General features: G+C 40.9%; 1 protein-coding gene across 2 annotated transcripts in view; it reads right to left on the bottom strand.

Annotated features, from left to right (window-relative positions):
- The window catches only part of SLC10A7 (solute carrier family 10 member 7), a 257,713-nt gene that overhangs the window by 60,796 nt on the left and 182,545 nt on the right, over positions 1–14,372 (bottom strand). For both annotated transcript variants that reach the window (XM_035022950.1, XM_035022951.1), the window contains one exon: positions 7,707–7,742. In XM_035022950.1, coding sequence (XP_034878841.1) covers positions 7,707–7,742 — 36 coding nt within the window. The remainder of the gene's footprint in view (positions 1–7,706; positions 7,743–14,372) is intronic.

The raw sequence follows: 14,372 nt of genomic DNA, 5'->3' as shown, positions 1-14,372 counted from the left end.
AAGCTGAGAAGGATTAAGGAAAATCCACTGTTACACAACAATTTGGCTGCAGGCTGAACCAAAATGTTATGCCTTCTCCGCATACCATGCTACCTCTCTACACACAGACTGTGAGGGAAAGTGAAGGCAGTGCCTTCAAAATGGCTTTATAATAAAGGAACAAATGCCCAAAGGTAGAGCAAGTAACAAGGAAATACCAATCTTAAAAGTAGTCCTAACCCAACTCTTTGGGCAGATGCATTCGTTCATCTGTCCATCTGAAATGTGAGACAGTAAGAAATATAATATATTCGGTCTTAATCCTGGCATAGAACTTCCAAAACTCTGTAACCTCCTGAGTCACAGGGGTGATAGGAGTATCTTTTACTATAATATTTGGGTTTTGTCCCCAGTTCCTGGCACAGAGGATTTGGAGAGTTCCTGCATTGGGGAATGTATCCACATGCAGGTGGTTAGTATACCCTAAACTCCATGGGGACATAAGATCCTGCATTTGGGACCCTTCTAGACCTTGCCCTATGTACCTCTGCATGTGGCATTCTGTATTCTTTTAATTTTTTTTAAAGATTTTTATTTATTTATTTGAGAAAGAGAGAGAGAGATAACACACATGAGCCAGGGGGAGGAGCCGAAGAGGGAGCCCGATGCACAGCTCGATCCTGGGACTCCAGGTATTCTTTATAATATCATTTATAATAAACTGGTAATAGGAAGTAAATGTTTCCCTGGGTTCTCTGAGCCATAATAGCAAATTATTGAACCTGGAGAGAGAGGTCATGGGATCCCCTGAGTTGAAGCCAAGTCAGACAGAAGTGTGAGTATCCTAGAAACCCACTACTTGCCATTAGTACCGGAGATGGGGGGCAGTCTTGTGGGACTGAGCCCTTTACCTGTGGGGTCTGTGCTAACTCCGTGCAATGTCAAAACTGCAGGACACCCACTTGGTATCCACAGAAAACGAGAATTGCTTGGTAGTGGAAACCGCACATATTTGGTGTCAGAAGTGCTGTGGGTACAGAAACATTTTCCTTTACCAACCATCCATTCAAAAAATGTTTTTGAGTGGCTTCCATGGATTGGCACTATTTTTGGCATTGGGGTTACAACAGTGACCAAAACAGATAGTCTCTGCTCTTCTGTGATGCTTATGTTCTAGTTGGGAAGACAGAGAATAAACAGACTAACAAATGATGAAGATGTCATGCGATAATAAACGCTAAAGGGAACAATTAAGGATGGTAGGTGGGGAGAGATTGGTGGAGAGAGTATATATTGTTCCACATGAAGTAGTGAGGAAAGGATTCTCTCCTAAAATGACATTTGATTGGAGGCCAGAGATGAAAGTGAAGGAGAGAGCCATGTGGATATCTGAGGGGAAAACCCAGCTTGAGCCAATGCCAAATGTAAAGACTCAGGATGGTTCTTGGTGCTGTTTGAGCATCTTACTGTCTGCCCATTCCATGCACTCTCCCACAGAACTATTTCATATCTTTGCCTCTTTCAACAAATCTCCAAAACCTTCTTGCCTTTTTTTGTCCTCCACCCCTAACTTCACTTGCCATTTCACTGGAAAAATACAAACAATCATTAGAGGCTCCTATAGTTACATGAACCAATTTACTTGCATCTTTGCCCTTATACCATGGTTTCCCTCCTATTATGATGGATGAACTATCTGTACTTAGGAGGCCACACTCTCCCTTTGTGCACTAGAGCTCACCTTCTTTCTCCTACTGAAGGACATGGGTTGACATATTTTCCCTGCTTTTTTCTGTATGAATTGTTTCTTCTCTAACTGAATTAATCTATCAATACAAATATCCTAATAATTTTCCCAACTTAAAAACAGATCCTACATTAACTTTTTTGCTCTCCCATTTTCTGCATCCTTTAGAGCAGAATGTCTCCAAAGAGTGAGTGATTATCACTGTCCTTAACTCTTTTTCATTCATTCTTGAACTGACTTTAGGTATTTACCTCCACAACTCTGCTGAAATAGCTCTTGTTAGGGTTCTCAGTGACCTCCATCTTGTTAAAACCAGTGGTTGATTCTCAGACTTCATTTTATTTGAAGTAGTTGACCACTCTCCCCTTTCTGAAACGTGTTCTCTAATAGCTTCTAGCACACCAAAACCTTTTGGTGTTCTTCCTAAGCAAAGTGGAAATCCTTGATAGTCTTTGCTGACTTCTCAATATTAGGATGTCCCAGAAGACAGTCCACTGATATCTTTCCTTCTCTATTCTCTCTTGGTAATCTCATTCTATCTAACTTCAAATCCATTTCTATGCTGACCTCTCCCAAACGTGTATCTCTTATCCAGACCTCTCCCCTGAATTCCAGACTCATATAGTCAACTGCTTACTTGACTTCTCTACTTGGATGTCTCAAAGACATCTTTATCCAAATATGTGCAATATTGAGCTCCTTATGAGTTCCTTTAACCTGCTCAACCCTACAGTCTTCTCTGTTTTAGTAAATGGTAACTCCATCCTTCCAGTTGCACAGACTTCATCATCCTTGACTCTTCTGTTCCCTCATAATCTTTCTTCAATCTTTCAGTTCTTTCAAGTTCTACTTCCAACTACTTCCCACCAGATTTACTTAACCACCTTGGTCCAAGCTAAACCATCTCTTGCCAGGATGCTGCACTAGCTTTCGAATTGCTCTTCCCGTCTCCACCATTATCTCCTAACAATCTATTCTCAACCCAGCATCTAGAATCATCCTTTGGAAAGATATGGCAGATCATGCCATTCTCTTATCAAAACTCTCCTAATGGTTTCCTATCTCTCTCAAATTAAAATTCAAAGCCCTTAACAAAGGACTTCAAGGTCCTACATCATTTGGCTCCTACTATGACTCTGGCTTCATCTCCATCTACTCTCCTCCTTGCTCACTGCATTCTAGCCACACTGGCCTGCTCGCTATTCCTTAAGGACACCATGTACACTCTCAGGACTTTGCCACTTGCGGTTCCTTCCACCTGGAACACTCTACCATCAGAAAGCATCAGAAGGCTCCCTTATCTCCTCTAGGCCTTTGCTCAAATATCATTTTCTCAGTGAGTCCCACCCTTAACTGCCCTATTTAAAACGGCAATTTTCCCAACCCATTCTGGCACTTCTTATTCCTCTCCTCACTTTATTTTTCTCTTTAGTATGTATCACTCATCTTATACATTATATTTTCACTTATTTGTTGGCTGTTTCTTTCTACTAGTATATAACCTCCATAAGAGCAAAGATGTATCTTTTTGCTCACTGCTATAGCCTTGGAAGAAAGTGCCTAGCATATAGGAAGAACTCAATACTTATTATTAAATGAGTGATGAATAAGTTTAAATAACTCTTTTGAGTAATTTTGCTATAAAACAGAGGACAGAAATGGATAGCAGGTGGGATAAGGTGAGATTTAATTTTTAAGATATGTAATATTACAGAATACTTATATGTTAATAGAAATGATCCAGCAGAGATAGAAAATTTGATAATATAGGAGAAAGAGGGAAATCTGTGTGAATCATATTGTTAAGTAGGCAATAAGAGATAACACAACAGGAAGGACTGGCCTTAGATGAGGGCAAATACAGTTTATCTATAGAAACAGGAGAAAAGACAAAGAATATAGATGCAGGTAGGTGGGATCTTATAAAATTTCTCTGATCGCTTCTAATTTCCTCATGGGCTAATTTTCTTTCTGCATCAGATGAGATGAAAAAAGAGAAGAGGCATCAGTGATTTGAGAAGCAAGGAGAAGGTATGAAATGATTCTCTAGAGAGTAGGAATAAGGATTACTTAGGGGAAGGCAGTAGGATCACCAGGCGCAAGTTAGTTGTCATGAATTTCAAATGAGACCAGTGAGCATGCAAGTGCGTGTTCCAGCCATGTTCAGGTACACATGCAGGAAGGTACAGAGATGGATTTAAGCAGGCCTGGCACTTAGCCATGCAAATATGAAGCAGTAAGAGATGAGTAAGGTGGTTGACGGCATACACGATACAGTAATTATAAGGATGCACCATGAGATCTAGGCTAGGTAAGATGGGATGTGAGGGTAAGGGAGTGAGGGTAGGGTAGGTTAGAGGCTTTGTTAAGGTGGTAAGATAAATAAACTGGCCACTCTGGCAAGTTTGAAGAATTTTTAATTGGGGGAATAGGTCACAAATATAGGGCTGTCGGTAAGAGAAGACAGTTGAAAAGGGGAGTATGGAAGGATGCTGTTACTGGCAATAATAAAGTCAAGGGTGTGTGTGACTATAGGGGTGACTGGCTGAGATGAAGTGGAAGGCATTCTTACTGGAGAAGAGGTGAAGAATTTAGAGACCAGGGTATTAGGAGGATCAGTTATGTGAATATTAAAAAACACCAAGAATTAATCGAAGCATACAATTAAAAAGAAGTCAATGGGAAGGTGCTAACGTTTTTTTGGATGCAGAGAGTGACCTGGGGTTCTACCGATAATTGCAGCAAGAAGTGGTAGCAGGTGATATAGGCATACTGGCATAACCTTCAAAGGAATGAGAATATTTTATGAAGAAGGCACGGGAAATGATCTGGAATTGGTAATGAGGTGAGGGAGAGACACCTTACCCCATTTCAAGGCTCAGTGATATGAAAGACGCCTGCAGCAGAAACATGAATCAGAGGACAGGTTTCAGTTGGAGCAAGATGGTGAAGGGGGACATTCTGAGGAGAGTCAAGAATACAGAGAACTGAGATTCCATCAGTAAAAATGGCCTTTACTAGCTGCTGCACCTCAACATTTAGAAATTTCCATTTTCAAGATATGATTTTAAAGAGACAATTTGATTTTCTGGGGTTGTATTAGTTTCCTCAGCCTCTCTAACAAAATACCACAAACTGGGTGGCTTAAAACAACAGAAATTTATTGTTTCACAGTTCTGGAAACTGTAGTCTGAAATCAAGCAAGGCCAGGCTCCCTCTGAAATCTGTAGGGGAGAATCCCTCTTTGGCTCTTCAAACCGTGATATCTGCCAGCAAGCCTCCGTTGTTCCTTGGCTCGTCTGTGCATCACTCCAATCTCTGCCTCATCATGACCTGCCATTCTCCCTCTGGGTCTGACTCCTCTTCTTGTAAGGACACCAGTATTGGATTGAGGGCCAACCCTGCAGTATGACTTCATCTTAAATAATTATATCTGCAATGACCCTATTTTTAAATAAGGTCACATTCTGATGTCCTAGGGGTTAGAACTTCAACATATCTTTTGGGAGGACACAATTCAACCCATAACAGGGGTGCTGACAAGAAAACATTACATCTTTTATGGAATGTGTTCCAATTTAAGTTGCTCAGGTTTCTGTCCTACTCAGTAAATGATGCCTGGTAATTCAAGTGTTTAAAGCAATGACCTTGCTTTGTGAAATGCATGACAACCCTAACAGACAAAAAGTATTATATACCGTGCATATGATGTAAGGTCATGTAACACAGACATATCTATTGATGTTTTGTGATGATGTCATTGAACCTATTGGTACAGTCTAGTGAGTTAGCTCAGAGGGGAAGCATTAAACTTTGAAGTTGAGGGTCTTGGGGTCTCTTTCACTATTCTTATAGCTCTATTATTTATTTTTTTTTTAAGATTTTATTTATTCATTTGAGACACAGAGATACAGAGAGAGAGAGCATGAGCAGGGAGAGAGGCAGAGGCAGAGGGAGAAGCAGGCTCCCTGCTGAGCCAGGAGCCTGATATGGGGCTCAATCCCAGGACCCCGGGACCATGACCCAAGCCGAAGGCAGACACCCAACCATCTGAGTCACCCAGGCGCCCCAAGCTCTATTATTTTAAAATATTGAACCAACTGGGCGCCTGGGTGGCTCAGATGGTTAAGCGTCTGCTTTCGGCTCAGGTCATGATCCCAGGGTCCTGGGATTAAGTCCCGCATCAGGCTCCCTGCTTAGCAGGGAGCCTGCTTCTCCCTCTGCCTCTGCCTCTCTCTCTCTCTCCCTGTCTCTCATGAATAAATAAATAAAATCTTAAAAAAAATAAAATAAAATATTGAACCAACTAAAGCTCACCAGCCTCTGGGTCTAAGAGTAGGGGAAAGCTTGCAACAGTGTGATGTCATCATGTTAACGAGCTGAGAACATTTCTTGTTATGGCTGGAAATGGGCAGGAGAAGGAGAAAAGAACTCATCTGGCTCTGTAGTCATGAGCTGAAACAGGGCCCGAGAGATTCCAGACTCTGAGATACTCCGAAGTGCTATCCTAGGTCTCAGCCCCATGGTTGTGGCTGGGGCTTCTCCCCAGCTCGTCTTAAAAGAGTCACACGAGAAAGAGATGCCAGTCTTCCGCAGTGGAGAAAACCTGCACTACATAACCATGTACTGTGCTTTCCCACAAGTCTTCTGAGGGGTCCTCAGACTGGCCTGCATCCTGTGCCTTTTGAGGGTTGCCCCTCAGAAATCGTGACCCAAGGTCTCGGAAAGAACACCGGGCGGTGATCCCAGTTCCTCACATCTAATGAGCAGTTGGGCACACACCAAGACTTTTCTTCCAAATGAATGCAAATCAATATTCACTTCAGTATTAATGTGACTCACTGCGAATTCTGAATTGGTAGAATCCAAATTAATGAGGTTTGTTATGCTGAGTGAAGTGATCTGATGATTTGACTCTTCTTAACCTTGTCAGCATGAAGCCAACATTTCAGAAGGGATGGGGAAGCTGAGGGTTATTACTAACGGTAATGTCTTTCATGAAAGATGCAGAATCCAACTGTTTAGGAGGGCATCTCTCCCTCTCCACTTCCTGCACAGCTTGTAAGAAATGAAGTCCCTCACACTATTACTCTAATTGAATTCCAACTTGGGTAATTACACTATAATTAAATAAATTTTCCCCATAGTTTTAATTCACTGACAAATAGTGCTAGTCAAACAGCTACATTTCTCGCCCAGAAACGATCCCCAACTCCATTTCAGTGATGAGTGGAGTGATTTATATTTGGGAAATGTTGTGTATGAAAAATGCACAGTTCATAAAATATTTTAGGTATCGTTCATGATTACATATGCTTTTCTCAGCATGAGATAACATTAATTTCTATTTTAATCTTTCATCTAATTTCTCATACGCTTAGCGCCAAAAGAAATAAGACCGTTAATTAGCAGTTCTTCTTTTCAGAACAATTTTTGTTTAGTTAACTAGTGGCTGGTAATTTTTATTTCTGAAGCACATTTCATTATCCCTGGCAGACAGCCTGGGTAGGTGTTATTGTTCCCCATTCTACAGATGGAAAAATTCAGGCAGCATTCCCGAGAGTGAGAAAGCCAGGTACTATAAGCCTTGGAACTAAACTTTTCTCTGGTCCCCTGGTCCAAGGCTCTTTCTAGCAAACACTGGGTCACTAGCATTCACTTTGGTTCTACTAATGAGGAAAGAAAGAGCATATATCTGTGACCTATGCCACAAGTCATTAATTTGCAATAATTAATGATTTAGCCCTGGAGTCAGAGGCCTAATAACTGGGCTCTGATGCCGTCCTTGGATCATGAGGCCACAGAGATCCTTTGTGTCGACTTGTTATTATTCGGTCACAGTTCAACTGGAAGAACAGTTCAAAATATGACGCAAAGTGGTGCAAAAGGATTCAAATTTCCATTTTATCCTAATGCCCTTTCTTAAAGGGTTGTAGATGACTTTTAATAAAAGAATTAAAGACAACATCAAAATACTCACAAAAAGCAGCAGTAGCATGGGTGTTATAACGATGCCCTGAAAGAAATAAAAGAGATGATGATCATTTATCAGCCTGGAAAGCAGGACACTTCCTTTGCCATTTTAAACTCTGATGCATGGAAATGTTGATCCTTCTCACCTCCATTTAATAAAATCGAGGTGATAAAGATGAGGGAGCCCCCCTCTTGGCTCTCCCTACCATAAAGCCTTAGCATCTCTATTACAATTATTTGTATTTGGTACCATTAAAAGTACAACCACCAACCTTCCTTAAACTCGTCTGCCCTTTTTAAAATGGAAGTTGCCTTCCATGTTGCATATGTATCACTCGGGTGAAGCTGGCAAGCCTTCTCACTTCAAGGCTTTCAACTCTAACTTGGATAAAGTGCCCCCTTTCAAGAGAAGACAGGTGGTTCAGTCCCAGTTGGAGTCCTCTCCTGAGCAAAGACCACGTCAGCTGTGATGAATGAGATGTTGTGATTTTGTAATGTGAACCGATCTCCCCTAGGAAATGAGCTGGGATCTCAAAACTCATTTCACTTGATTAGACTCCATGTCTCCATGGTGGAAGGCAAGTCTTTCATCTAATTCAGCCACATAGGACCACCTCAGTCCCTCTGCCTCCCCTAGGCAGAAAGGAGCAAAAGATTTGTTTTCTGCAATGACAGGAAACTGTTTGAGGCTGTTGTCAATGAGGCAGGATACAAGCTTTTAGGTTTCTTGAAGGTAAATCTTTAAAACTAGGTGTTTGAGTTGGGAGTTAACATGACAGGTTTCAGTTTTAGAGCTGCAGATGATTATTCGTTTCTCTTAGTTCTTCCTTTATCGCTCAACACTTCATTATGATCTATACAAGAAAAAGCATTTCATATTGTTACTAATGAATTCTACTTGGAACTTTAAAATTCCAAAGAGTGTGTGTATATGTATGTGTGTGTGTATGTGTGTGTACACACACATTCACGTGTATTGTGTGTGAGAGAGACAGACAGAAACTATACAGGATCTAAGGTCTGGGACCATTTCATTACATTTGGAAAAAAGTCCTTTTGGTATTTATATGAAATCCTTTCATCATTACAATAACTAAATTCTTTTGGATATGGCCCAAGAGGGACTGGCTACCTTATCTGAACACTGCTACTATGACTTTCTTTCTTTTTTTTTTTTTTTAAAGATTTTATTTATTTGACAGCGAGAGAGGGAACACAAGCAGCGGGAGTGGGAGAGGGAGAAGCAGGCTTCCCGCGGAGCAGGGAGCCCGATGCGGGGCTCGATCCCAGGACCCTGGGATCATGACCTGAGCCGAAGGCGGACGCTTAATGACTGAGCCACCCAGGTGCCCCCTACTATGACTTTCTGAGGCAATATACCACAAATGAAGATTCACACATTGGCTTGTTTTATTGTTAAATAATAGAATAAATGCTTCTTTATTGTGCAAACTTTTGCAGCTGGTAATAATGAATACAACACTTTAAGTGCTTTATTTTTAATCTGTTTATTAAGATACGTATTGTGGCTTATCAACTCCATTGGTGTCTATGAAACAGGTTCTTTTTTTTTTTTTTTAAAGATTTTTTTATTTATTTATTCATGAGAGAGAGAGGCAGAGGGAGAAGCAGGCTCCCAAGGAGCAGGGAGCCCGATGCGGGACTCGATCCCAGGACCCTGAGATCATGACCTGAGCCGAAGGCAGACGATTAACCATCTGAGCCACCCAGGCGCCCTATGAAACAGGTTCTCATCAGCACATTTAGGAGAGCTAAATGTGCAAAATGCCGAAGTAATATTTAAGAGCTACTGTCCTTCAATGATATGGAATATATTCAGACTTTAGGAGGAATTCCAAACTTTCCAAGGCCATGTGGAAATTAACATATCTGGTTGTTTCAGTCTGTGTGGGAGCCTTCTGATTTCAAGTCAATTTGCTTAAACATTTATTCAATGTTCACTTATATGCCAGGCACTGTTCCATTAATTAGAAGAATTAATGGAAACTGATACGGCAGAAAGGAAAACAAAGATATTCCAGGAAGAGGGAAGGGAATTCATAGAGCTATACAAAGTTGAGCAGGGTGGGAAGAAGGTATGAAATGGAGGCATCAGAGACCAGGTCACCAAGGACCTCGTGGCCAGAAGAGGGATCCTGAAGTTGATCGTATCAACAATGGCAAACTACTGAAGAACATCAAGTAAAGGTACAGTGAAGTGGTAAATAATTTCATATATGGAGAAAAAATTGGACTTAGCTTATAAGCTAACCAGTTTTACCTTTGTTATCTGTCAATTCACCCATATCCAGATAAAAGAAAATAGAAACTTATGTTAATGTTAATTATGAAACACCAACAGCACTAATAACACTTATGAGAAACAAGGTATGGTATCTGTGATAGGATTAGAATTGTCAACTAGGACAAAGGTTGAGCATTGTCAACACTCAGAGGACATTTGTCTTATATTAGAGGAGGTAAAGCCACACTGGTGTCTTGTAAGTACATGGGGACCCACATTCTTCCTGGTGACCACTGATTTTCCTTTGCCACAGAGGAATACTAAAAGTATTAGTAATAATACCAGGACTATTAATGGTATTTTGCTTCAGCACTTTCACACAGCACGTTTTAAAATTTGGCCCTCCCCTACTGAAGGAGGTAGGTTACATCATAGGCCCATTTTATAGACGAGGAAACCAGGGTTTAGAAAAGCCAAGCAAACAGCCCAAAGTCATACAGCGAATAAACGGCAAAGGCAAAACCCGGATTTGAGCCTGCTTTTTTGCTCAGCCCCAAATCCACAACTGATTCCACTGCACCACTGGTCCTGGGTGGCAGGTTTCAGCAACCAGTACAGTTTTCTACGGAGTTCTGCTTAGGACATATGTTGAGTGATTAGTTGCTGTATGGTCTTGCTTTCAAGGTGATAACCAATTCTTAAAGATGACTTTACTTTGGAAGGCAGAGCACTATTATCTGCAGGTTTTCCTGCCTGAATATTTCAGGTGTATAGTTCCACACACAATAGCTTCTTTGCAGTTCTTCCAAAGACTTACGGTATTTGTTCCTAAAATATTAAAAATTTCCTGGCAAATAGGATGTGTTTTCTAATTCTGGATTTAAGATTCCTCATTATTGTCTCAAAAATGCTGATTCAATTTCATTAATTAAGAATGAATTGTTATACAGTGCTGAAATCTGTTTTTCAATTTTATTAGGAAGTGAGTCAGTCACAATGCCGTTAATCGTGACAAGAACACTGTAAGTTTTAGTGGAGTCATTATAATAATTATCAAAATACTAATAGCCAACATTTATGGGGTGCTTATTTCACATCAATGATGTACTAAGGACTTCATGAATGTTATCTTATGGAACTCTCACAACAACCCTATGGGGTAGGTACTATTATTATCCCAATCTCCTATAGAAGGAAACTGAGTCTCAGAGATACCGAGTGAAGTAGGAAGAGGTAATGCCAGGAATTCAAGCTCTATCTCCCTGACTCCACAGCCTATGAGCCTGAATGGTGTAAATAAAATCTTGGCAGTCTTACCCTATTTCCTCAGGGTTATATTTTAAGAGTAAACCTGAGAGGAGCTTCAAACTCAGTATGTCTTTTTGATGACATGAAACAAATTGAGAAATCAGCCTTTGTCTGACACAGTTGATACATTTTTTAAAGTCAGGTTTTTACAAATATCAATGGTAAAAAGGGTGAGCTGAAAACGTAAACTGTAACAGCAACAATCACTGGGAGCTGGGAAGTCAAATAAACATGTTCTTTTCTCTAGGGTATATAGTAGGCTCAATTTGATCGTCTCTTTTCTCTTTCCCCAGTAAGTCCTATGCAACTGGATAAAACCAAAGAGGTGGTGGATGAGCACTTCTAGCAAAAGACGTTACCCCTCTGCTTGCAGATTCAAGGTCAAGACATAGTTTTAGCATCCTTGCAATTGGGATGGAGTGTTAAGCTTTCTGATTTCAACACCTGAAGAAGTCAAGACACAAAGTGACTGGCTTTGATTGGCGCTTAAAAAAAAAAACCCCTCATAAAATCCATTTACACCTCTGATGTGAATTACTGGGTGAATATATTTCAATGGCTTTAGTGGGAAGGAAAAAAAAAAGTGTCAAATCTCAGACACTGAGATTTAGTCACAATACAAGCCAAAAAAAAAAACCAAACACACACCTAAATAACAACAAGAACAACAACGAAACTGTAAATACACCTCTCTGAGCAGAAATATTAGTTAAAAAGGCAAAACTTAAGTGAATTATCATTTTTTTAAAAGAGAAAATGTTGTCAAAAGGTTTTGCTGCAACAACTATTGTGATCACACAGAAACCAAAACTGAGTTCTTAGGCGTCTGTCTCCAGGATGTTGAATGTTAAGTCTTGGAAAAGGTGCTTTTTATTTTTTAATTAAAAGGCAATCACTTAATTTTTACAGAATGACAGAAACTCATCTGAAGTGTGACCCCCTCTATATCCCTCACTTGCTCACCAGTGAGGTGAGGCTATGAGGGCTGTGCTTTGGCCAGAGAACTCACAGTGAGGCAATGTGCTTGTTCTGAAGGCACACAGTGGCCTCGATGAAGCTCTTTCACAATAAGGAAGCTCTCTTATAAATGATCCCAAACCACCTCCACTGTTGCCCTGCCTTCCCCTTGGAGCAACTTAGGGCACGTCTCACCCCTCCTGCCTTGTAATGGCCTTTAACTGCTGCTTTTGAGTGGTATAAATAAAATCTCTGCACTCTTCAACTATTGCCTCAAACCTACAACTTAAGAATAATGCCGAGGTGAGCATCTGGGTCCCCACACTAAGTCTTCTCCAGGCTAAAGGTCGTTAGGCAGCCCCCCCCCCCGCCCCACCGCCCCAACACTATCCCCCTAGGGTAGGGCTCTGAGACTCCTGTTAGACATAATCTCATTCAGGTGAACCTAAGAGTCCATAGCACTCGCTTCATGACAACTGACCAAAACTTGGAGCTGTCATCCTGGAGCATTGCCTAACAAGCCAATCCAAGGATTATTTAATTACCTGGAGGGATATACCTTTGTTTGACTTCTATTTATTATTAATTGGGGATCAGAAATTACATACTAACTTACACAGTATTGTCCAGTATATATAGAAACAATTTCTGTCTAGTAGAAAAAAACACCACAAAGGTTATGGTCTTAAGACCATGTAGGTATTAGCCAGTTTTGTCCTTAACCTAGTGAACTTATTTTGGTATTCTTTTCTGGTGGACTATATAATCCCCATTTATTTACTTTTTAAAATTTTATTTATGAGAGAGAGAGAGGGAGGGAGGGGTGGTGGAGGAGCAGAGGGAGAGAGAGAATCCCAAGCAGACTCCCCGCTGAGCATGGACCCCCCCCCCCCCCCCGTAACCCCCCCCCCACCACCACCACAGGGCTCGATTCCACAACCCGGAGATCATGATCTGAGCTGAAACCAAGAGTCAGATGCTTAACCGACTGAAGTACCCAGGCGCCCCTATAATCCCTATTTCTATAATCTCTTAGAAATCAACTTTACCATCCTGCTGATTCCCCTATTATTCAGTTAAATAAATGTTTGATACGTGCTCATTCTATATTTGTAAGAAAGTCATGTTTTCAGCCTTTGAAAATTCTACTTTGACAGCTCCTTTACTCTGAACTTTGCATTTATGTTAATGCAAAGATCGCTTTTTTTTTAAGGATTAATGCCAACTAAAACTCCCAATTTGTCTTCACATGTTGTCCGATGGTCAGTATACAGTGATATCTTAAAAAGTTAAAGAGAAGCTTATTCTTGTTGAACCAATATGTAATGAGTGAGATTTGCCAATACATCCTAAGCAATAAATTATAAAGTGGCGGTATGGTCAGGATATGTGGTCTCCAGAGAATATGACCTGATAAACATGAATCTCAGAGTAAACAACTGAGTAAACTTCACAAAGTAAAGAAAAAGACATTAGGAGCCTAGCTGGAAAGAAAGTCGTGGGTTGATTGGTGGGGAAGGGCCTGTTTCCTCTCCCCTGCCTGTACTTTCCTCTTTAAAACTGGACCTTCACAGAGTAAATGGCTCAACATCCCCAAATTAAGCATTTCTCAGTATGTTCATGGCTCTGTCAGGGGAAGAAGGTGTCCTAGCAGTTGGCTTGAGCATTCTGGTGTGTCTGCCAGGCACAGGGCACTACAGTAAAGACATGAGACTATTGGAGCTAGATAACACCAGCCACTAAAAACATCCAGTCAATTCTCTCTAGTCTGAGTCCACGTTTGCCAAGAAAACGTCGAAAAATAATTTGTTTTCCAAGGAGCGTTTTTGATAGAAAGAGAGCACGCTGACTAGCTGGCCTCAGGCTCCTAACACACAACCATATTGAGGTATGCTAAACACAGTGAGTTTCTGGACCTGCAAAGCTGAGGATCTATTTCTGGATTGTGGGGACTCCATGTGAGCAACATTACCCAGTGAGGCCTTGCAGGAATGACAGCTGGCTTGTCTCAATGACATACATTTAATTAAACATTTACTGAGTGCTAACCATGTATCAGACATCACGGGAGCTGAGGAGAAAAGGATTCCAAAGTCTCCTACGCACATAAAACTGCAGGCATTTTGAAGTGGACTTTTACATAAAACTCCAGAAAATAGTTTC

Source organism: Mirounga leonina, unplaced genomic scaffold, assembly GCF_011800145.1.
Source record: "Mirounga leonina isolate KUSES-001 unplaced genomic scaffold, KU_Mleo_1.0 Mir_176, whole genome shotgun sequence".
NCBI classification, from domain to species: Eukaryota; Metazoa; Chordata; class Mammalia; order Carnivora; family Phocidae; genus Mirounga; species Mirounga leonina.
The sequence above is the reverse complement of the archived record's forward strand: the minus strand, read 5'-3'. Positions and strand labels throughout refer to the sequence as shown.